Source organism: Salmo trutta, chromosome 38 (genome assembly GCF_901001165.1).
Source record: "Salmo trutta chromosome 38, fSalTru1.1, whole genome shotgun sequence".
NCBI classification, from domain to species: Eukaryota; Metazoa; Chordata; class Actinopteri; order Salmoniformes; family Salmonidae; genus Salmo; species Salmo trutta.
Genome location: NC_042994.1, coordinates 33126048 through 33149731, shown reverse-complemented (window position 1 = coordinate 33149731; position 23684 = coordinate 33126048). Strand labels below are relative to the sequence as shown.

Sequence of the window (23684 nt, the reverse complement as noted above, 5' to 3'; positions counted from 1 at the left end):
CAGGAGATTCAAGCCAGCCTTAAAATTATAATCCAAACGTAATGTGAAATGCACTCATAAGCAACCTGTAAATGGAGTCTATATTTGCTGTCAGCCTATGAGAACTCCATTGAGTTTTCCCCCACGGTGGTGAATTAGTGAATAGCGACACAGAGCTTAATGTGAGTTTCCTTGAGTAGCACTCCTGATCTTGCGCTGTAATATTCAGAATACATTGTGAAAAATTCCAATCTTCGCTCACCATTTTTTTGCTCCAGGCAGATATACTACATCCATAACTAGTGGTTTCCTCATTACCAGATATACTACATCCATAACTAGTGGTTTCCTCATTACCAGATATACTACATCCATAACTAGTGGTTTCCTCATTACCAGATATACTACATCCATAACTAGTGGTTTCCTCATTACCAGATATACTACATCCATAACTAGTGGTTTCCTCATTAGCAGGGAGGTGTTTCTGCAATCAAATGTGTGTGCATTGACCTCGTGTCGTAATTTTAGCAAACACAGAAAAGGGGCCTATATTGGAGACCAAAAGTCGTCTGGCACACTGCTTAGAGTTTCAACAACTTTAATAACTTATTTCTAGTTACAACTAATGTGGAAACAAGACAAAATATCACTATTGTCGCTAACTTGACTGTCTTAATTGTCAAATAATTTAACAGATGTCAATTGTTGTACAACTTCATGGGTATGGTCTGGGCATCATCTTTTACCTCAAATAAACAGTGGATTTCTGCTGTTGTGGGCCTTTAACCGTCTGTCTGACATTGTTCACACAGGAGAGAGACGGGACTATGGGGATCCTCAACAACATCATGATGCTGACGAGGCAGAGAAAAGTCTCTCCAGATCAGAACTCCTCAAGAAACACCAGCGAGTACACACAGGAGAGAAACCTTACTGCTGCTCTGACTGTGGGAAAAGATTCAACTCATCACTAGTCCTTAAAATACATCAAATAATTCACACTGGGGAGAAATCTTATGGCTGTGATCAATGTGGGAAGAGTTTTATTCGGCTACAAACTCTGAAATCACACCAAAGAATACACACTGGAGAGAAACCTTATGGCTGTGATCAGTGTGGGAAGAGTTTTACTCAGCTCAACAGCCTGATAGTACACAAGCGGACACACACAGGAGAGAAACCTTATGGCTGTAATCAATGTGGGAAAAGTTTTATGACATCTAGCTATCTAACTATACACAAGAGAACACACACAGGAGAGAAACCATATAGCTGTAATCAATGTGGGAAGAGTTTTACTCAGCTTAACAGCCTGATAGTACACCAGCGGACACACACAGGAGAGAAACCTTATGGCTGTAATCAATGTGTAAAGAGTTTTAGTACGTTTGGCTGTCTGACTGCGCACCAGAGGGCACACACAGGAGAGAAACCTTATAGCTGTGATCAATGTGAGAAGTGTTTTGGTACATCTGGCTGTCTGACAACACACCAGAGAACACACACAGGAGAAAAACCATATAGCTGTGATCAATGTGGGAAGAGTTTTACTAGGCCAGACAGCCTGATATTACACCAGCGGACACACACAGGAGAGAAACCTTATAGCTGTGATCAATGTGAGAAGAGTTTTACTACATCTAGCCAGCTGACTTTACACCAGAGAACACACACAGGAGAGAAATCTTATAGCTGTGATCAATGTGGGAAGAGTTTTACTACATCTAGCCAGCTGACTTTACACCAGCTGACACACACAGGACAGAATCCTTATAGCTGTACTCAATGTGGGAAGAGTTTTTCTACATCTAGCTATCTAACAATACACCAGAGAACACACACAGGAGAGAAACTATATAGCTGTAGTCATTGTGGGAGGAGTTTTACTTGGCTAAACAGCCTGGTATCACACCAGAGAACACACACAGGAGAGAAACCTCATAGCTGTAATCAGTGTGGGAAGAGATACTCTGATAAAAGATCTCTGATCAAACATCAGAAAATACATGAAGGAGTTGTTTCATGATATCAGTGAAATGATGTCACAATGCAGAATGTTTTAACATTGTAGTAGGAGTATTTTAATGATGTCACAATGTAGAACCTAAATTTAACAAAAGTGACTAACACAAAAAGAGCTGTGTTACAACATACCATGTTGGTGACCCACTTGAATCAAAATGTAACACTTTAAATGTAGCGAGCTGTTTTCTAAAAATTGTCCTCTAACCAGTGATGTACAAATTTTTCCCAGATTCCGTGTGGTTTTTGAGCTGTTAGTTTTAACAGGATGTGCAACCTCATCTCCCTCTTCGCTCACAAATGATTTCAACATGATATCGATGAGTGATGACAAATAAGTGTTGTGTTCCTTTGTTTAGTGACCCCTAAATTTAAATGCATCACTCCAAAATGTAGCTGACTATCTTCTGCAGGTTGTCCTCTAATCAGTGAGGTAAAATATATCTCCCATTTCTTGTGTTTTGTTTAGTTGTGTCAGTTTCAATATCACGTACAACCTGATTTCCCCCCTAATCGATATCAGTGATTTATTGCTACTTGTCAAAACAGCGTTTTTGGTCCTTGTGCAGTTTATAAGGTGCTTGTTTTAAAAAATACCCATAATATGATTATTGTGGCAGATGTTTGTGTATATAGCACATTTTATGTTTAGATTTGGACATGTTAAAACTGTGTTTTGACATTGGGCTATCCCACCGTGCAAAATGTAATTGAAAAGACGTTGAAAATAAGACTATGCAACCAAATATTTCATATTTACATTTCATGTAACATTTAGTAATGATAATTATTTATGTAACCAACTGACAATTTTTTGGTACAATTATATTGGCATTGTTGCCCTGCTTTTAGAATATCAGGGTTCATTCTCAGATGTGATAACCCAAATGTACTAGAGCATGACATTGGGGACTGGGCCCCGATCCAACAACATGCCTATCTAGTGAACCCTGAAAAGAGAGAGAAGCTCTGCAGTGAGGTGGAAAGTTACTACAGATATTGCAGGAGTTTCCTCTTGAAATCAGACATGTCTGTGGTAAGGACAACATGGTTGCTGTTTGTCTCAAGGGTGGGCAGTCAAAAAGTTTTGTGTTTTGCATTCAGCCAGTGCGTTGCCATTTATTTTGACTGCACGTTTTTCCGTATTGGAGATGAGTTTTGTTTGGGCTCGTTCCAAGGGGACAAGAGTTCTAGAAGCTAGTGAGTTTTACACGTTTTTTTTCTTGTTTTTAATTGTTGACAGCCAGTAAACACCATGTTTATATTGGTGAAGGTGAAGCATTGTAGTTGATTATAATGTGAAATGGAAGTTGTTTTCTGTTGGTGGTGAGCATTCTATTAAGGTGTTCGTCTTTGGTTTTTCCATTTATTTTTTGAGGCTGGAGTTTAGCACGTCTAGCTCGTTAGCCCGTCTAGCTCGTTAGCACGTAGGACGCACTGATTGGTGTCACCTCGTTAGTCAGTATGTGTTACACCTGTGCTGGCTTGTCCATCTCGTTAGTGGGAAGGTGTTTCACCTGAGCTGGTCCAGGTTCTATTTAAGAGTGTCTGGCCCAGTGCTCCAGTTGTCTTGATAGATGTGGAGAGTCAACACCTTTAGTTGCCCCACCTTTTTGGTTTGCTTCCTGTCTTTAAGTTTGGTGTGGGTTTTTCTTTTGTTTGCCTCTTCTTGGGCAGATTTGGTGGGTCTCATGGTGGGTGTCTTTTAGGTCCCAGTTGTTACTAGTCAACTTTCAGTGGACACAGAGCAAAATTGCAACAGAATAGAGGGTTCTTCTAACTATTGTGTCTGTGTGTTCTACTGAGGATGGGCCTCTGGGAGAAAACACTGACAGGAGATTTACAATGTCTTTTGGGTGATAAAACCTAAAGAGACCGCATTCCAGAGCATGAGTTAATGTTTCTGTTCTATATGGTACCAGGGAGAGATGACCTCAGGGCCAGACCCTGGTCTCTACACAAAGAGTGCAGTTTTTACAGCAGATATTGTCTGCTGAGAATTATAAGTATCTTGTGACCCGTTCTATACATCTGTTGTTTGTCATGTAGGTTAAAAGGGGTGTATCTTGGCTGTAAAAGACCTTTGTACCGTGGCTCTCAACGAATCATCTGGGGGTGATTCGTCGACCAGCCATCATCATAGAGCACTCAATATGTGTGTGTTGTATTGACCTGCTCCCTTAAGTGAATAAAGAAAATGGCGACTGCTGACGACCTGTATGAAAGGAGTTGCTAGATTTATTGAATAAACTTTTCTCCATAGAGTGAGCCAAGGTAACTATGTAAATGTCTCTCGGACAAGGTGACTTTTATCAATATACACTAAAAAGTAAAGGATCCTGGAGTATCCTTTAGGGGTTCTTCAAATTGAAACTGTGGGGGGAACCCCTATAAGTTCTCCGAAGAACCCCTTATCATGGTTCCTCAAAGAACCTTTTGGGGTTCATTTTTTTAAACTCCCTGTCCACCCTCCCTCCATTATAAAAACATATTTTAATAATAACAATATTGACAATATTGATTTAAATAATTCATTATTTATTTTGTGGCACCACAAATGTGAATTAATACTTACAAAATTGCAACATTTCTGCAGACATGTCAGACCATAATAAATAATACATTTACTTTGTATAGTGTTTTTCACGAACATTTAAAAAAAAAAAAAGTACAATAAAAACATAAAAAATGAATCATAGGTAAACTAACAACATTGTAGACTTGATGCTAAATACAGATGTTTCAGCTTTAGTGTGTATATCGTATCCACTTAGTTATGTTAGGAAGATTTCCATCTTTATGACCGGCCCTGGTAACTTCACCCCAACTTCTCTTATCCCCAGAACACAGTAACTTAACAACATAAGTGTTTATGACATTTTGGGGAAATTTGAAGGGAAAATAAAAAATACAGTCGTAGCAGAGCCCCAAGTCCCATGGGGACGTCCACGAGGGCGTGGATGTTCTCCCCATCAAAGGCCAGCGGGATTTCACTCATGGTGAAATGGATTTCCACCGATGTGCAGTAAAGGAGTGAAGAGCGGTGAAATCTGTGTCAACAAAAGTAAGCAGAGATTAATACACATACAAAGAACAAATGTTCAGCTGTAGTTTTATACAAGCATGAACACCGATGTTTATGAAGAAACAGATAATTGGTGCATAGGCATACCTTGTCACGGACATAAAAGCCACTCGGGTCCTCATTGAAGAGGTAGGGCAAGAGCAGAATCGCTGCTGTGGTCTCCAGTCCTAGTAAAGTAAAGCAATGATCTTACTACACTTGCTAATTTTATTACAAAATACATTAGAGAAAGGGAAGGAATAAGAGCAAATCCCTCTTCTGTATTGTCCTTCAGGGACTGTCAAAATAGCAGGATGATGTCCTCACCCCTGCCTCGCCTCTCTACCTCTGATAGTCCTTGAATTCTCTTTGTGTCCATATCCATTCCATGGACTTGATTCATTTCTGACTAGATCTGAATATATCATTTGCACACATTTGTACGCTAACAGATTTCAGTTTGTATTGACTGCTATGTAGGTTAAATGTACACTTCAAAAGCAGCTGTCCTACAACATATCTGTACCTTCTTCTTGATCCCAATTGCATTGTGTCCATGTTCTGTCCTATAAGAATTTCAAAGGAAGAGAAAATGTGTCAAAGAATAGTCTTACAAGCATTAAAAAAATATATAATAATAATAATTATATACATATATTAAAGAAATATTGAAAGAAATATTGAAAGATAAATGGCATCGACATACAATTGAATGCAAAATAGAAGAACATATTGGAGAAAGCACTAGCCAATACAGTACTGCCATACAGGCCTAATATCACATTTCAAGATATCTTTCTACACAAATTGTTCAACATTTTATCAAACTTTGACCAAAACTTTGCTGAGTGGCAATATTGTGTTTGGATTCTGAAGGGCATTTATACAAAAGAGGTAGTCTAGACACTGTATTAATACCATGATTCATTTGAATCCCATCTACAGCTACCATCTAAGATATTAATTTCCCTCCACAAGGGGGCGGACATGTAACGTTTCCAAAATGGGATAGTATTGTACATGTAACGTTTCCAAAATGGGATAGTATTGTCCATGTAACGTTTCCAAAATGGGATAGTATTGTACATGTAACGTTTCAAAATGGGATAGTATTGCAACGACCCTGGGTTTATAAGCGTGGAAATCGACTCTGCCGCTCGAGCATGCTTTTGCAGCACAGTCGATAGCGCGCCGGACTTCGGACTTGAAGGTCGAGGGTTCGAGTCCTGCTCCCTGCTGTTTCATTACAGTATTGTCCATGTAACATTTCCAAAATGGGATAGTATTGTACATGTAACGTTATGCCCCCTTGTGAGTTAATAGTATTGCATGCTGTAGCAGGCTATATAAAGAGGAAGACCTCCATTAACGATTCAGTTCGTTGTAACATCTCGTCTGGACAGGTCACCGTCCTTAGTTAGTTAGTTAACGAAGCTAACGTTAGCTAGTTCATTATCACAAAAGTGAGAACTGCTCTAGATTGGAAACTTACGTTAATGAGTGTAAAGCCATATTGGCTTTATGGAAACGATATACAATATATGGGAAAGAATATAGTTGAGGAAATAATCCAAACCTAGTTGTGCCTAGTTAGGACATAACGTTAGCTAGCTAGCTAACGGTACTGTACTGTAGCTCATACAACGCCGACGGTCAAACCCGGCTTTCTAATATTTACCATCGTTTTCAGTTGTAATTCCTGGAAGAAGTCCAGCAACAACGGAGGTTCCTCGATGAACCCACCTAACAAGTTTTTGAAGAACCTTTTGGGGCTGTTTTTCATTGACCAAGAACCCTATGGTTCTTAGGGGATCTGAGAACAACTCCAGTTGAACCCTTCATTTTTAGAGTGTAGTCGGCTCTATTTACTCTCAGATTCAAACATGATGATTAGCATCAACGATCAAGTCAGCTGCTGCTGCTCTAATACAGTATGAGGTGAGACGGTGAACTGATGTTGAACTGGGCAGTCAGCTGCTGCTGCTCCAATACAGTATGAGGTGAGACGGTGAACTGATGTTGGTTCCGTGTGGCTCGCTTGGTAGAACATGGCACTTGCAATGCCAGGGTTGTGGGTTCGATTCCCATGGGGGACCAGTATGAAAAATTTATGCACTCACTACTGTAAGTCGCTCTGGATAAGAGCATCTGCTAAATGACTAAAATGTAATGTTGAACTGGACAGTCACACAGTCAGCTGCTGCTCCAATACAGTATGAGGTGAGACGGTGAACTGATGTCTAACTGGGCAGTCATTCATTCTGTACTATGAGTCTGGTCTATCATTGTTGCTATTGAAAAAGCCCTATTGCACATTGTGGTGGAAATTCTAACCAATCACTTTTGAAGAAATGACAACAATTGCAATAAAGTAGCTGGTCAGCCCTACACTCCTATTACTAGCCTGTTCAAACTCTTTTGTATCGTCTGAGATCCTAAAGATTGGAAAGCTCTTCAAAGGGGGAGACACTAAACCCAAATTCTACAGACCTATATCCATCCTACCCTGCCTTTCTAAATTCTTCAAAAGCCAAGTTAAACAGATCACCGAACATTTCGAATCCCACTGTACCTTCTCCGCTATGCAATCTGGTTTCTGAGCTGGTCATGGGTGCACCTCAGCCACGCTCAAGGTCCTAAACGATATCATAACCTCCATCGATAAAAGACAGTACTGTTCAGCCGTCTTCATCGACCTGGCCAAGGCTTTTGAATCTGTCAATCACTGCATTCTTATTGGCAGACTCAACAGCCTTGGTTTCTGTAATGACTGCCTCGCCTGGTTCACCAACTACTTCTCAGATAGAGTTCAGTGTGTCAAATCTGTTGTCCAGAGACTGCTATGGGTGTGCCACAGGGTTCAATTCTTGGGCCGACTCTTTTCTCTGTATATATCAATGATGTCGATCTTGCTGCTGGTGATTCTCTGATCCACCTCTACGCAGACAACACCATTCTGTATACTTCTGGCCCTTCTTTGGACACTTAACAAACCTCCATATGAGCTTCAATGCCATACAACACTCCTTCCGTGGCCTCCAACTGCTCTTAAATGCAAGTAAAACTAAATGCATGCTCTTCAACCGTTTGCTGCCCGCACCCGCCCGCCCGTCTAGCATCACTATTCTGGACGGTTCGGACTTAGAGTATGTGGACAACTACAAATACCTAGGTAGACACCTAGGTATTTGTACTTGGCTAGACTGTAAACTCTCCTTCCAGACTCACATTAAGCATCTCCGATCCAAAATTATATCTAGAATTGGCTTTCTATTTCCCATCAAAGCCTCCTTCACTTATGCTGCTAAACATATCCTCGTAAAACTGGCTATACTACCGATCCTTGACTTTGGCGATGTCATTTACAAAATAGCCTCCAACACTCTACTCAGCAAATTGGATGTAGTCTATCACAGTGCCATCCGTTTTGTCACCAAAGCCCCATATACTACCCACCACTACGACCTGTATGCTCTCGTTGGCTGGCCCTCGCTTCATATTCGTCGGCAAACCCACTGGCTCCAGGTCATCTGTAAGTCTTTGCTAGGTAAAGCCCCGCCTTATCTCAGCTCACTAGTCACCATAGCAGCACCAACCTGTAGCAGGTATATCTCACTGGTCATCCCCAAAGCCAACTCCTCCTTTGGCTGCCTTTCTTTCCAGTTCTCTGTTGCCAATGACTGGAACGAATTGCAAAAATCACTGAAGCTGAAGACTTATATCTCCCTCACTAACTTTAAGTATCAGCGGTCAGAGCAGCTCACCAATCAATGCACCTCTACACAGCCCATCTGTAAATAGCCCACCCAACTACCTCATCTCCATATTGTTATTTATTTTTTTCTACTTGCACATCTATCACTCCAGTGTAAATTGTAATTATTTAGCTATTTATTGCCTTACCTCCCTAATCTTATTACATTTGCACACACTGTATATAGATTTTTCTACTGTGTTTTTGACTGTACGTTTGTTTATCCCATGTGTAACTATGTGTTTGTGTCGCACTGCTTTGCTTTATCTTGGCCAGGTCGCAGTTGTAAATGAAAAGTTGTTCTCAACCTGGTTAAATACAGGTGAAAAAAAACATTCTGCATTGTGACATCAAAATACAAGGCTAATATTTAAAACATTCTGCATTGTGACATCAGAATACAAGGCTAATATTTAAAACATTCTGCATTGTGACATCATTTAAAGGTGAAATAAAGATGTGTGGAGAACGAGACAGACTAACTGAATTGGTCGTCTCGTTCTGTAGCAACAGCTAGTTATTCTAGTGAGGTGTCAAAACAACAGGAAATCCCTCTAGACACAGTTCCTCTGAAGTAGATCAACGGTTCCCTGAATTGGGCCAAGCACCTTTGGCCTGTCTGCCCAGAGGGTGTGTGGTTGCACACCCACACAAACATACACAAACTTCTCAACCTTAAAGAGATCCTTCAACACATTAGAAGTCAAACTTAGAGTTTAACAGATTTTTCCTCACAACATTGCACAGAGATAAATCAGATCCAGCCTGAACTGTGTGATGTAGTAGGGAGTTGTAGTTTCCAACAGGCCAATATTCTTCATACTTTTGCAATTAACTACAATGACCATAATCCACTGCGCGCCTACTTGTCTTGTCTGTGTTTCTTTTACACCTGTGTTAAGTTGTAAAAACTCAGACGATAAGTAAAGCTCAAACCAAGTTTATTCACCCACTGAGTCAAAGCTGCATAAGACCAAGACATATTCACACAAGCTGCTGGTATTTAACCCTTTAAGCTGAGTCTCCTCCTTACTGGTATTAACCCTTTATGCTGAGTCTCATCCTTACTGGTATTAACCCTTTATGCTGAGTCTCCTCCTTACTGGTATTAACCCTTTATGCTGAGTCTCCTCCTTACACCTCTGTTGCTAGGCAGAACTTTAGTGATATCAGTTCTTCCTCACTTCATCTGACCTAACCTCGGCCGAAATTCCTCACTCCTCCCCACCTCACGGCTGTCATGTTGACTTGTTCCAGACTGTGGCCCTTCTCCTTCCATAGGATCCCTGACGTCTAACAATAACACATTGACAGAATGTAAACGTTCTACATCCCCTTCTCTCAAACAGTGACATGAATAAGGATATTTCATATTTTCAAGTTCAGAAGTAGAACCCATCACCTGCTATGTAAAAGAGACAAGACTGCACAATGGTCAATGCTATCCGGGATCCTTGGGACATCCCTACCTTAACCATTTTAAAATGTTAACTTCAACTAGCTAGGGATGCATCTCCACCTGAAAATACATGATCTAAGTGATTGATAGTTGGTATTCAGCAAATATCAAGCCTTATTTACCTTAATGAACTACTAAAATAGTGGTTTTGTCCATCACGCCTTCAGCAGGCTTGAAAAGTGGGATTGATCTGGTTGATCCATTTGTTTGTTTCAGTTTTCAGTAGTTGAATCCTGTGTCTTATTGCTGATTAACATTTTTTATTTTCAAAAAAATGCACTGGGTTGGTTAAGAAGTGATACTAAACGTACATATCATGCACTATTTTGACAGCGGAAGATACTGAATTTATACTGTTTTCCATACTAAGATTGATCAAGATGTGTGTTGTATTTGCACATATTTATTCATTGGTTTGGAGAGTCTGTTGATTGGTCGGTCATTGTGGTTCATTTGTCTTGCAATATGTTCAAATCAAGTTATTTATTCAGCACATTTCAGACATGGATGCAATACAATGGCTTCACAGAAAAAAAAACTATGAAAATAAACTGAAATATTTACCACACTACAGACATATGATAAAAAACAATAATAATATCTGAAAGACTAATGCAGTCTAAGGTTAATGCCATTGATTAAAATATTAACAATTGGATGCAATAGTCAACCCAAAATATAAGCTTGTTTTACTCCATTGTTGTTACGTTCCCCATCAAAAAAAAAACTAAAATGTCACTTAAATAGAAGAGGGAACTAACAGAGAGTCACTGACCACAACTAAACAGGTGGTTCTGATAGACACTACAGGGATGAAAGTTCTGAAGGTTGACTAGTAACAACATTGATAACCTAAAGAAGAGGCTAACAAGATAAAAACTAAAACCAACCTTACAGACAGGAAGCAGGATCAGGAAGAAAACCAAAAGGTGGCTCAACTAAAGGTGTTGCTTCTCCACATGTATCAAGACAACTGGAGCACTGGGCCAGACACTCTTAAATAGAACCTGGACCAGCTCAGGTGAAACACCTTCCCACTAACGAGATGGACAAGCCAGCACAGGTGTAACACACACTGACTAACGAGCTACACGTGCTAACGAATTACACGTGCTAACGAGCTACACGTGCTAACGAGCTACACGTGCTAACGAGCTACACGTGCTAACGAGCTACACGTGCTAACGAATTACACGTGCTAACGAGCTACACGTGCTAACGAGCTACACGTGCTAACGAGCTACACGTGCTAAAGTCCAACCTCAAAAGATAAATGGAAAAACCAAAGCCTGTAACACCTTCCCCCTTAAGACAACAAATATATCCTATATTTTTGTTGGACAAGTTTGCTCACCACCAACAGAAAACAACTTCCATTTCACATAATAATCAACTACAATGCTTCACCAATATAAACATGGTGTCTACTGGCTGTCAACAATTAAAAACAAGAAAAAACACATTTCTAAATAATAATATACAATAGTATTATTTTTTTCACATTTTTCTTTATAGAATCCGAAAACTCACTAGCTTCTAGAACTCCACTTTACTTAACCAAGTCAGTTAAGAACAAATTCTTATTTTCAATGACGACCTATGAACAGTGGGTCTGCCTTGTTAAGGGTCAGAACGACATATTTTTACTATGTCAGCTCGGGGATTTAATCCAGCAACCTTTCAGTTACTGGCCCAACGCTCTAACCACTAGGCTACCTGAAAATACGTTGAAATGAAGTTGTTTTCAAGTAATTTAACTACAACCGAATGAATATTGGACGTCGGGCATAGTCTTCTTTTCAAAGACAATTTGCTAGGTGGGATAGCCCCAATGACAAAACACAGTTTTAACATGTCCAAATCAACAACCAATATGCAGAAACAATTTATGATATATTGAAAACCTAAGCATAAATTGTGCTATATACACAAGCATCTGCCACAATAATCATATTACTTGTATTTATTTAAACAAGCTCCTTATAAACTGCACAAGCACCAGAAACACTGTTGTTTTGACAAGTAGCAATATATCACTGATATCGATTAGGGGGGAAATTAGGTTGTATGTGCTGTTGAAACTAACACAACTAAAAAAACACATGGAAATGGGAGATATATTTTACCTCACTGGTTAGAGGACAACCTGCAGAAGACAGTCAGCTACATTTTGGAGTGATGCATTTAAATTTAGGGGTCGCTAAACAAAGGAACGCAACACTTATTTGTCATCACTGATCGATATCATGTTGAAATCAATTGTGAGAGAGGAGGGAGATGAGGTTGCACGCCCTGTTAAAACTAACAGCTCAAAAACCACATGGAATCTGGGAATAATGTTAACATCACTGGTAAGAGGACAATTTGTAGAAAACAGCTAGCTACATTTTGAAGTGCTGCATTTTGATTCAAGTGGATCACCAACATGGTAAGTGTAACACAACTATTTTCCTGTTAGTCACTTTTTGTTAAATCTCATAAATAGTAACTCTTCCATTTCAAAGCCTGGATTTTCCCCCTGAGGCTAATATCCATATCATGTTGAAATCAATAGAACAGGGGACAAACGTTTAGGGTTCTACATTGTGACATCATTAAAATTCTCCTACTACAATGTTAAAACATTCTACATTGTGACATTAATTCATTGATATCATGAAACAACTCCATGTATTTTCTGATGTTTAATCAGAGATCTTTTATGAGAGTATCTCTTCCCACATTGATCATAGCTATAACATTTTTCTCCTGTGTGTGTTCTTTGGTGTCTAATCCGCATGCTAGACTTAGTAAAAAATCTTCCCACATTCGTCACAGCTATACACATTTTTTCTTGTGTGTGTTCTCTGGTGTGATATCAGGTTGATTACCCTAGGATAACTCTTCCCACATTGATCACAGCTATAAGGTATCTCTCCACATTCATCACAGCTACAAGGTTTCTCTCCTGTGTGTGTTCTCTGGTGTGATATCAGGCTGTTTGACAGAGCAAAACTCTTCCCACAGTCAAAGCAGCAGTAAGGTTTCTCTCCCGTGTGATTTTTCAGGTGTATTTTAAGTTCTGCTGAAGATTTTAAACATTTCCCACAATCAGAGCAGCAGTGAGTTCTCTTCCCTGTGGATCTCTGCAGGTGTTTCTTGAGGTGTTCTGATCTGGAGAGACTCTTCTCTGCCTTGTCAGCATCATGAGGTTGTTGAGGCTCCCCAGAGGACCCAGGATAGTCACATCTCTCTCCTGTGTGAACAGCAAAGTCAAGCAGATGGTTAAAGGCCCACAACAGCGAAAATCCACTGTAAAAGTGATGCCAACAGCATAGCCATAATGTTGTACAACGATTGACGTCTGTAATGAATGTAATGATTATTTGACATTTGTCTTAAAATGAGCAAGAATAGTCATATTTTGTCTTGTTTTCACATTAGTAGTAACATCTAAGATTGTAGACTAGAAATAAGTTATTCATGTTGTTGAAACTCTAAGAAATCCTAAGCAGTATGCCAGACAACTTTTGGTCTCCAATATAGGCCCCTTTCTCGGCTTGCTAAAATTGTGGCACGAGGGCGATGCACATGCAATTTAGTTGTAGAAACTCCTCCCAGCTAATGAGGAAACCACAAGTTATGGATGTAGTATATCTGGTAATGAGGAAACCACTAGTTATGGATGTAGTATATCTGGTAATGAGGAAACCACTAGTTATGGATGTAGTATATCTGGTAATGAGGAAACCACTAGTTATGGATGTAGTATATCTGCTAATGAGGAAACCACTAGTTATGGATGTAGTATATCTGGTAATGAGGAAACCACTAGTTATGGATGTAGTATATCTGGTAATGAGGAAACCACTAGTTATGGATGTAGTATATCTGCTAATGAGGAAACCACTAGTTATGGATGTAGTATATCTGGTAATGAGGAAACCACTAGTTATGGATGTAGTATATCTGGTAATGAGGAAACCACTAGTTATGGATGTAGTATATCTGATAATGAGGAAACCGCTAGTTATGGATGTAGTATATCTGGTAATGAGGAAACCACTAGTTATGGATGTAGTATATCTGGTAATGAGGAAACCACTAGTTATGGATGTAGTATATCTGGTAATGAGGAAACCACTAGTTATGGATGTAGTATATCTGGTAATGAGGAAACCACTAGTTATGGATGTAGTATATCTGGTAATGAGGAAACCACTAGTTATGGATGTAATATATCTACCTGGAGCAAAAATGGTGAGCGAAGATTTTAGTTTTTCGCAATGTATTCTGAATGTGAATATTGGACAACTCAGGGGAGTAACCTCCATTTCTAGGTTGCTTATGAGTGCATTTCACACTACTTTGGGATATAATTGTAAGGCTCGCTTGAATGTCCTGCTTAATATAATGTTTGTGTCATCATCGCAAATCAACCGCTTTGTACTTAAACCAGTAAAATTCTCTTTGGCTAGCTTTTCCATCAGCCTGACAATGAGGGTTTGTACACTGTTGGCCAAATTGTCCCATAACTTCACCTAACAATAACATAGACCTAGGATTATAAATAATTTAATATTTCAGGTTGAAACATGGAAACGAAAATTGTTGTACAACTTCATGGGTATGATCTGGGCATCACCTTTTACCTCAAATAAACAGTGGATTTCTGCTGTTGTGGGCCTTTAACCTCTGACTTTGTTGTTCACACAGGAGAGAGATGTGACTATCGTGGATCCTCTGGGGATCCTCAACAACATCATGATGCTGACGAGGCAGAGAAGACTCTCTCCACATCAGAACACCTCAAGACACACCAGCAGAGACCCACAGGGAAGAAATATTTTTGCTGCTCTGACTGTGGGAAAGGTTGCAAATCTTCATCAGAACTTAAAATACATCAGCGTGTATACACAGGAGAGAAACCTTATGGCTGTGATCAATGTGTGAAAAGTTTTACCTCATCTAACTATCTAACTATACACCAGAGAACACACACTGGAGAGAAACCTTATGGCTGTGATTTTTATTTATTTTTATTTTTTATTTTATTTCACCTTTATTTAACCAGTAAGGCAAGTTGAGAACAAGTTCTCATTTACAATTGCGACCTGGCCAAGATAAAGCAAAGCAGTTCGACAACATACAACAACACAGAGTTACACATGGAGTAAACAACATACAGTCAATAATACAGTAGAAAAAAATAAGACTATATACAATGTGAGCAAATGATGTGAGATAAGGGAGGTAAAGGCAAAAAAAAATGCCATGGTGGCAAAGTAAATAAAGTATAGCAAGAAAAACACTGGAATGGTAGATTTGTAGTTTGAACAAAGTTCAAATATAAATAATATGGTGCAAAGGAGCAAAATAAATAAAATAAATAAATACAGTAGGGGAAGAGGTAGTAGTTTGGGCTAAATTATAGATGGGCTATGTACAGGTGCAGTGATCTGTGAGCTGCTCTGACAGCTGGTGCTTAAAGCTAGTGAGGGAGATAAGTGTTTCCAGTTTCAGAGATTTTTGTAGTTCGTTCCAGTCATTGGCAGCAGAGAACTGGAAGGAGAGACGACCAAAGGAGGAGTTGGCTTTAGGGGTGACCAGAGAGATATACCTGCTGGAGCGCGTGCTACAGGTGATCAATGTGTGAAGAGTTTTACTCAGCTAAGCAGCCTGATAGTACACCAGCGGGGACACACAGGAGAGAAATATTATGGCTGTGATCAATGTGGGAAGAGTTTTATTCAGCTAAAAGGCCTGATATACCACCAGAGAACACACACAGGAGAGAAACAATGTGGCTGTGATCAATGTGGGAAGAGATACTCTGATAAAAGATCTCTGATTAAACATCAGAAAATACATGGAGGAGTTATTTCATGATATCAATGAAATAATGTCACAATGTAGAATGTTTTAACATTGTAGAAGGAGTATTTTAATGAATGTCACAATATAAAACCCTAAACGTTTGCCCCCTGTTCAATTGATTTTAGCCTCAGGGGAAAAATCCAGGCTCTGAATTGAAAGAGTAGTTTTTATGAGATTTAACAAAAAGTGACTAACAAAGAAAGAGTTGTTACACTTACCACGTTGGTGACCCACTGGAATCAAAATGCAACACTTCAAAATGTAGCTAGCTGTTTTCTACAACTTATCCTCTAACCAGCGATGTACACATTATTCCCAGATTCCGTGTGGTTTTTGAGCTGTTAGTTTTAACAGGACGTGCAACCTCATCTCCCTCCTCTCGCACAATTGATTTCAACATGATATCAATGAGTGCTGACAAATAAGTGTTGCGTTTCTTTGTTTAGCGACCCCTACATTTAAATGCATCACTCCAAAATGTAGCTGACTGTCTTCTGCAGGTTGTCCTCTAACCAGTGAGGTAAAATATATCTCCCATTTCCATGTGTTTTTTTGATGATCTTCGTCGGAATGCACTCCCAGGAATCCCAGTTCCACCATAAATGTTAGTTTTGTTTCGATAAAGTCCATATTTATATCCAAATACCTCCTTTTTGTTTGCGTGTTCAGTCGAGTTATCCAAATGCGCCATGCTCGCGCAGTTTGTTCAGACGAAAAGTCAAAAAAGGTTTACTAAAGTTTGTAGAAACATGTCAAACGATGTATAGCATCAATCTTTTGGATGTTTTTATCATAGATCATAGATAATATTCCAACCGGACAAATCCTTTGTCTTCAGAAAGGAAAAAGAAATCAGCTCCCGCTGACGGCCGTGCGCATCAATGAACTGATGGCTGATGAACTGATGATCAGCCAGGTACCTGATACAAATGTATCTCATTTCCTTCCAGTTCACAGTAGAAGCCTGAAACAACGTTCTAAAGACTGTTGACATCTAGTGGAAGCTTTAGGAACTGTAAAATGAACCCATAGACTATTTGTATTGGATAGGCAATCACTTGAAAAACTACAAGCCTCAGATTTTCAATTTCCCGGTTGGATTTTTCTCAGGGTTTTGCCTGCCATATGAGTTCTGTTATACTCACAGACATCATTCAAACAGTTTTAGAAACTTACATGTACAATACTATCCCATTTTGGAAACGTTACATGTACAATACTATCCCATTATGGAAACGTTACATGTACAATACTATCCCATTTTGGAAACGTTACATGTACAATACTACCCCATTTAGGAAACGTTACATGTCCAATACTACCCCATTTTGGAAACGTTACATGTACAATACTATCCCATTTTGGAAACGTTACATGTCCAATACTATCCCATTTTGGAAACGTTACACGTACAATACTATCCCATTTTGGAAACGTTACATGTACAATACTACCCCATTTAGGAAACGTTACATGTCCAATACTACCCCATTTTGGAAACGTTACATGTACAATACTATCCCATTTTGGAAACGTTACATGTACAATACTATCCCATTTTGGAAACGTTACATGTCCAATACTATCCCATTTAGGAAACGTTACATGTACAATACTATCCCATTTTGGAAACGTTACATGTACAATACTATCCCATTTTGGAAACGTTACATGTCTGCCCCCTTGTGGAGGGAAATTAATATCTTAGATGGTAGCTGTAGATGGGATTCAAATGCATAATGGTATTAATACAGTGTCTAGACTACTTCTTTTGTATAAATGCCCTTCAGAATACAAACACAGTATTGCAACGCAGTAAAATGTTGAGTAAAATCTTTCAAGTCAGCCTGTCACACAATGCTATTGTCAAACATAACTAATCAATTAGTTGTTTTTCAACAATATTTTAACCTACAGGAATATTTTCATTTTTCACATTTCTATGTCAAGGTTAGTTCCTAGGATTTTGCAACTCATACATTTACATCTTTCAAAACTTCTAAAATGGGGTACAGGTTTAAAAGAATTACAGGTGCACCTTACTAGCTTATACTATATCATACATTGTCTTAAATAGTAAACAAAGATTCTAGTTTTCATCCAGTTCACATAGATAGCTGACTCAGCCCTGTTTACACCTCCAAGGTGCCCCCCCCCCCCCCCAATAGGCTTTTCTAAGAACTCCACTTTACGTGCTTCGCTCACACACAGATGGGGTATCCACTTGGCTCGCTGCCTCTCAGATCAAAGGTGGGTCCATCTGCTCCGTTCCCGAAGTGTGGTCTCCCTGAGATCCCAAGTTAGAGGGATCCCTCGTGAACGATTTACCCAGGTCATCAGGAGAGGTCACCAAGTGAATATTCACATCCCATCGCCAAATGTGGTTGTTAATTTCTTTCATATCAAATGAGAGACAAACTTATCACACAAGTCAGAGTTAATCTTAAACTAAATCTTTATTCACTTATTAATAAGGGAGCAGGTCAATACAACGCACAAATATAGGGTGAATCAATTGAGTGCTCTACGATAATGATGGCTGGTTGACGAATCACCCCAGATGATTCGTTGAGAGCCACGATACAAAAGTACAAAGGTCTTTTACAGCCAAGATACACCCCTTTCAACCTACACGACGAACAACAGATGTATAGAACGGGTCACAAGGTTAAGATTTGTATGAAAGATACTTATAATTCTCAGCAGACAGTATCTGCTGTAAAAACAGTACTCTTTGTGTAGAGACCAAGGTCTGGCCCTGAGGTCATCTCTCCCTGGTACCATATAGAACAGAAACATTAACTCATGCTCTGGAATGCAGTCTCTTTAGGTTTTATCACCCAAAAGACATTGTAAATCTCCTGTCAGTGTATTCTCCCAGAGGCCCATCCTCAGTAGAACACAGACACAATAGTTAGAAGAACCCTCTATTCTGTTGCATAAATCAACCATTTGAATCAATAAAAGTATAATATCATAATCTTGCTCTCACAGTGTCCACTGAAAGTTGACTAGTAACAACAACTGGGACATAAGACACCCACCATGAGACCCACTAAATCTGCCCAAGAAGAGGAAAACAAAAGAAAAACCCACACCAAACTTAAAGACAGGAAGTAAACCAAAAAGGTAGAACAACTAAAGGTGTTGACTCTCCACATCTATCAAGACAACTGGAGCACTGGGCCAGACACTCTTAAATAGAACCTGGACCAGCTCAGGTGAAACACCTTCCCACTAACGAGATGGACAAGCCAGCACAGGTGTAACACATACTGACTAACGAGGTGACACCAATCAGTGCATCCTACGTGCTAACGAGCTAGACGGGCTAACGAGCTATACGTGCTAACGAGCTAGACGGGCTAACGAGCTAGACGTGCTAACGAGCTAGACGGGCTAACGAGCTAGACGGGCTAACGAACTAGACGTGCTAATGAGCTAGACGTGCTAAAGTCCAACCTCAAAACATAAAATGGAAAAACCAAAGACTAACACCTTAAAAGTTTGCTCACCATCAACAGAAAACAACTTCAATTTCACATTATAATCAACAACAATGCTTCACCTTCACCAATATAAACATGGTGTCTACTGGCTGTCAACAATTAAAAACAAGAAAAAAACATTTTTCCTCACTAGCTTCTAGAACTCTCGTCCCCTTGGAACGAGCCAAAACAAAACTCATCTCCAATACGGAAAATAAAAATAAATTGGGAATCAGGTTGTACATGCTGTTGAAACTAACACAAGTAAAAAAACATATGTAAATGGGAGATATAATTTACCTCACTGGTTAGAGGACAACCTGCAGAAGACAGTCAGCTACATGTTGTAGGGATACATTTAAATGTAGGGGTCGCTAAACAGGAACACAACACTTGTTTGTCATAACTCATCGCTAAAATAATTTGTGTGAGAGGAGGGAGAGGAGGTTGCACGTCCTGTTAAAACTAACAGCTCAAAAACCACACGGAATCTGGGAATAATGTGTACATCACTGGTTAGAGGACTACTTGTAGAAAACAGCTAGCTACATTTTGAAGTGTTGCATTTTGATTCAAGTGGATCACCAACGTGGTAAGTGTAACGAAGAGGCTAAAATCAATGGAACAGGGGCAATGGTTTAGGGTTCTACATTGTGACATCATTAAAATAGTCCTACTACAATGTTAAAACATTCTACATTGTGACATTAATTCATTGATATCATGAAACAATTCCGTCATGTATGTATTTTCTAACATTTGATCAGAGACCTTTATTCAGATTATCTCTGGTCACAGCTATAAGATTTCTCTCCTGTGTGTTTTCTCTGGTGTACAGTCAGCTGCCCAGATGTAACAAAACTCTTCCCACATTGATTACAGCTATAAGGTTTCTCTCCTGTGTGTGTTCTCTGGTGTATAGTCAGACTGCTAGATGTAACAAAACTCTTCCCACATTGATTACAGCTATAAGGTTTATCTCCTGTGTGTGTTCTCTGGTGTGATATCAGGTTGGTTGACTGAGTAAAACTCATCCCACATTGATCACATCTATAAGGTTTATCTCCTGTGTGTGTTCTCCGGTGTATCTTAAGATGACCAGAAGTAAAAAAAAACTTTGCACATTGATCACAGCTATAGGGTTTCTCTCCTGTGTGTCTTCTCTGGTGCACTGTCAGATCGCCAGAATGACCAAAACTCTTCCCACATTGACCACAGATATAAGGTTTCTCTCCTGTGTGTGTTCTCTGATGTATAGTCAGATAGCTAGATGTAGTAAAACTCTTCCCACATTGATCACAGCAATATGATTTCTCTCCTGTGTGTGTTCTCTGTGATATCAGGCTGGTTGACTGAGTAAAACTCTTCCCACGTTGAGTACAGCTAAAAGCTTTCTCTCCTGTGTGGATTCTCTGATGAATTTTAACGCCTGCTGAGGAGGTGAATCTCTTCCCACAGTCAGAGCAGCAGTGAGTTTTCTTCCCTGTGGGTCTCTGCAGGTTTTTATTGAGGTGTTCTGATCTGGAGAGACTCTTCTCTGCCTTGTCAGCATCATGAGGATGTTGAGGTTCCCCAGAGGATCCACGATAGTCCCGTCTCTCTCCTGTGTGAACAACAAAGTCAGACAGATGATTAAAGGCCCACAACAGCAGAAATCCACTGTAAAAGGTGATGCCAACAGCGTAGCCATGATGTTGTACAACAATTGATGTCTGTAATGAATGTTAAAATTATTTGACAATTGTCTTAAAATGAGCAAGAATAGTCATATTTTGTCTTGTTTTCACATTAGTAGTAAAATCGATTAATGTAGACAAGAAATAAGTCATTAAAGTTGTTGAAACCTTAAGCAGAGGGCCAGACAACTTTTGGTTTCCAATATTGGCCCCTTTTTGTGTTTAATAAAATTGCAGTACAATCTGGTTGCAGAAACTCCTCCCTGGTAATGAGGAAACCGCTAGTTATGGATGTAGTATATCTGGTAATGAGGAAACCGCTAGTTATGGATGTAGTATATCTGGTAATGAGGAAACCACTAGTTATGGATGTAGTATATCTGGTAATGAGAAAACCACTAGTTATGGATGTAGTATATCTGGTAATTAGGAAACCACTAGTTATGGATGTAGTATATCTGGTAATGAGGAAACCACTAGTTATGGATGTAGTATATCTGGTAATGAGGAAACCACTAGTTATGGATGTAGTATATCTGGTAATGAGGAAACCACTAGTTATGGATGTAGTATATCTGCCTGGAGCAAAAATGGTGAGCGAAGATTTTAGTTTTTCGCAATGTATTCCGAATGTGAATATTGGACAACTCAGGGGAGTAACCTCCATTTCTAGGTTGCTTATGAGTGCATTTCACACTACTTTGGATTATAATTGTAAGGCTCGCTTGAATGTCCTGCTTAATATAATGTTTGGGTCATCATCGCAAATCAACCGCTTTGTACTTAAACCAGTAAAATTATTTTTGGCTAGCATTTCCATCAGCCTGACAATGAGGGTTTGTACTAGAGGTCGACCGATTAATTAGGGCCGATTTCAAGTTTTCATAACAATCGGTAATCGGTATTTTTGGCCACCGATTTGCCGATTTTTTTATTTTTATATATATATTTTTTATTTTTATATATATATATATATATTTTACACCTTTATTTAACTAGGCAAGTCAGATTAAGAACACATTCTTATTTACAATGACGGCCTAGAAACGGGGGTTAACTGCCTTGTTCAGGGGGGATTTGTTTTTGCAACCTTCGGTAACCAGTCCAACGCTCTAACCACCTGCCTTACATTGCACTCCACAAGGATTAACAGGCTGACTACCTGTTACGCGAGGGCAACAAGAAGCAAAGGTAAGTTGCTATCTAGCATTAGACTTATAAAAAAAACGATCAATCTTAACATAATCACTAGTTAACTACACATGGTTGATGATATTTCTAGTTTATCTAGCGTGTCCTGCGTTGCATATAATCGATGCGGTGCCTGTTAATTTTCATTGAATCACAGCCTACTTCGACAAACGGGTGTTGATTTAACAAGCGCATTTGCGAAAAAAGTACTGTCGTTGCACCAATGTACCTAACCATAAACATCAATGCCTAACAGGAATATTTAGATAAAATACGGAATGGTTCCGTATGTCACTGAAAGAAAAAAACGTTTGTTTTCGAGATGATAGTTTCCAGATTCGACCATATTAATGACCTAAGGCTCGTATTTCTGTGTGTTTATTATATTATAATTAAGTCTATGATTTGATAGAGCAGTCTGACTGAGCTGTGGTAGGCACCAGCAGGCTCGTAAGCATTCATTCAAACGGCACTTTCGTGCGTTTTGCCAGCAGCTCTTCGCAATGCATTGCGCTGTTTATGACTTCAACCTGGGTGGGTATAATTTGTGGAACGTTCCAACAGGAATCTATTCCAAAAACTTCGTAAATAACAAGGTTTCCAAAAAACAACGCATACAAAGTTGTATAGCGGCAGAATAAGATACCGGGTAGGGAGTGGTTGCGTTTTTCACTCATCACATTTATTCCGAAAAATGTCTCTCCTCACATGTCTGTTTGCCTATGGACAAACATTAAGAATAAGCTAAATGGTGAGTTGATGCCTATTCGGCAGCTAGTTAGCTAGGTTTGTATGCGTTGCTACTTTGTATGTTGGTTGGCAACCTTTTACTTTACGTTTTTTGGAACAGATTCCTGTTGGAACGTTCCACAAATTATACCCACCCCTTCAAGCCTATCAACTCCCAAGATTAGGCTGGTGTAACCGATGTGAAATGGCTAGCTAGTTAGCCGGGTGCGCCGCTAATAGCGTTTCAAACGTCACTCGCTCTGAGACATGGAGTAGTTTTTTCCCTTCCTCTGCATGGGTAATACTGCTTTGAGGGTGGCAGTTGTCGATGTGTTCTTGGTTTGAGCCCAAGTAGGAGTGAGGAGAGGGACAGAAGCTATACTGTTACACAGGCAATACTAAAGTGCCTATAAGAACATCTAATAGACAAAGGTATATGAAATACAAATCGTACAGAGAGAAA

General features: G+C 39.4%; 1 protein-coding gene across 1 annotated transcript; it reads left to right on the top strand.

The window, feature by feature from the left end:
• Positions 1 to 886: 886 nt before the first annotated feature.
• LOC115178099 (zinc finger protein 2 homolog) lies at positions 887 to 1978 on the top strand (the record flags this gene model as incomplete). Its single annotated transcript, XM_029739135.1, has 2 exons — positions 887 to 968; positions 1053 to 1978. Coding segments are annotated over 2 exons (1008 nt in total), but the record flags the coding sequence as incomplete, so codon positions are not given.
• Between the last annotated feature and the right edge of the window lie 21706 nt (positions 1979 to 23684).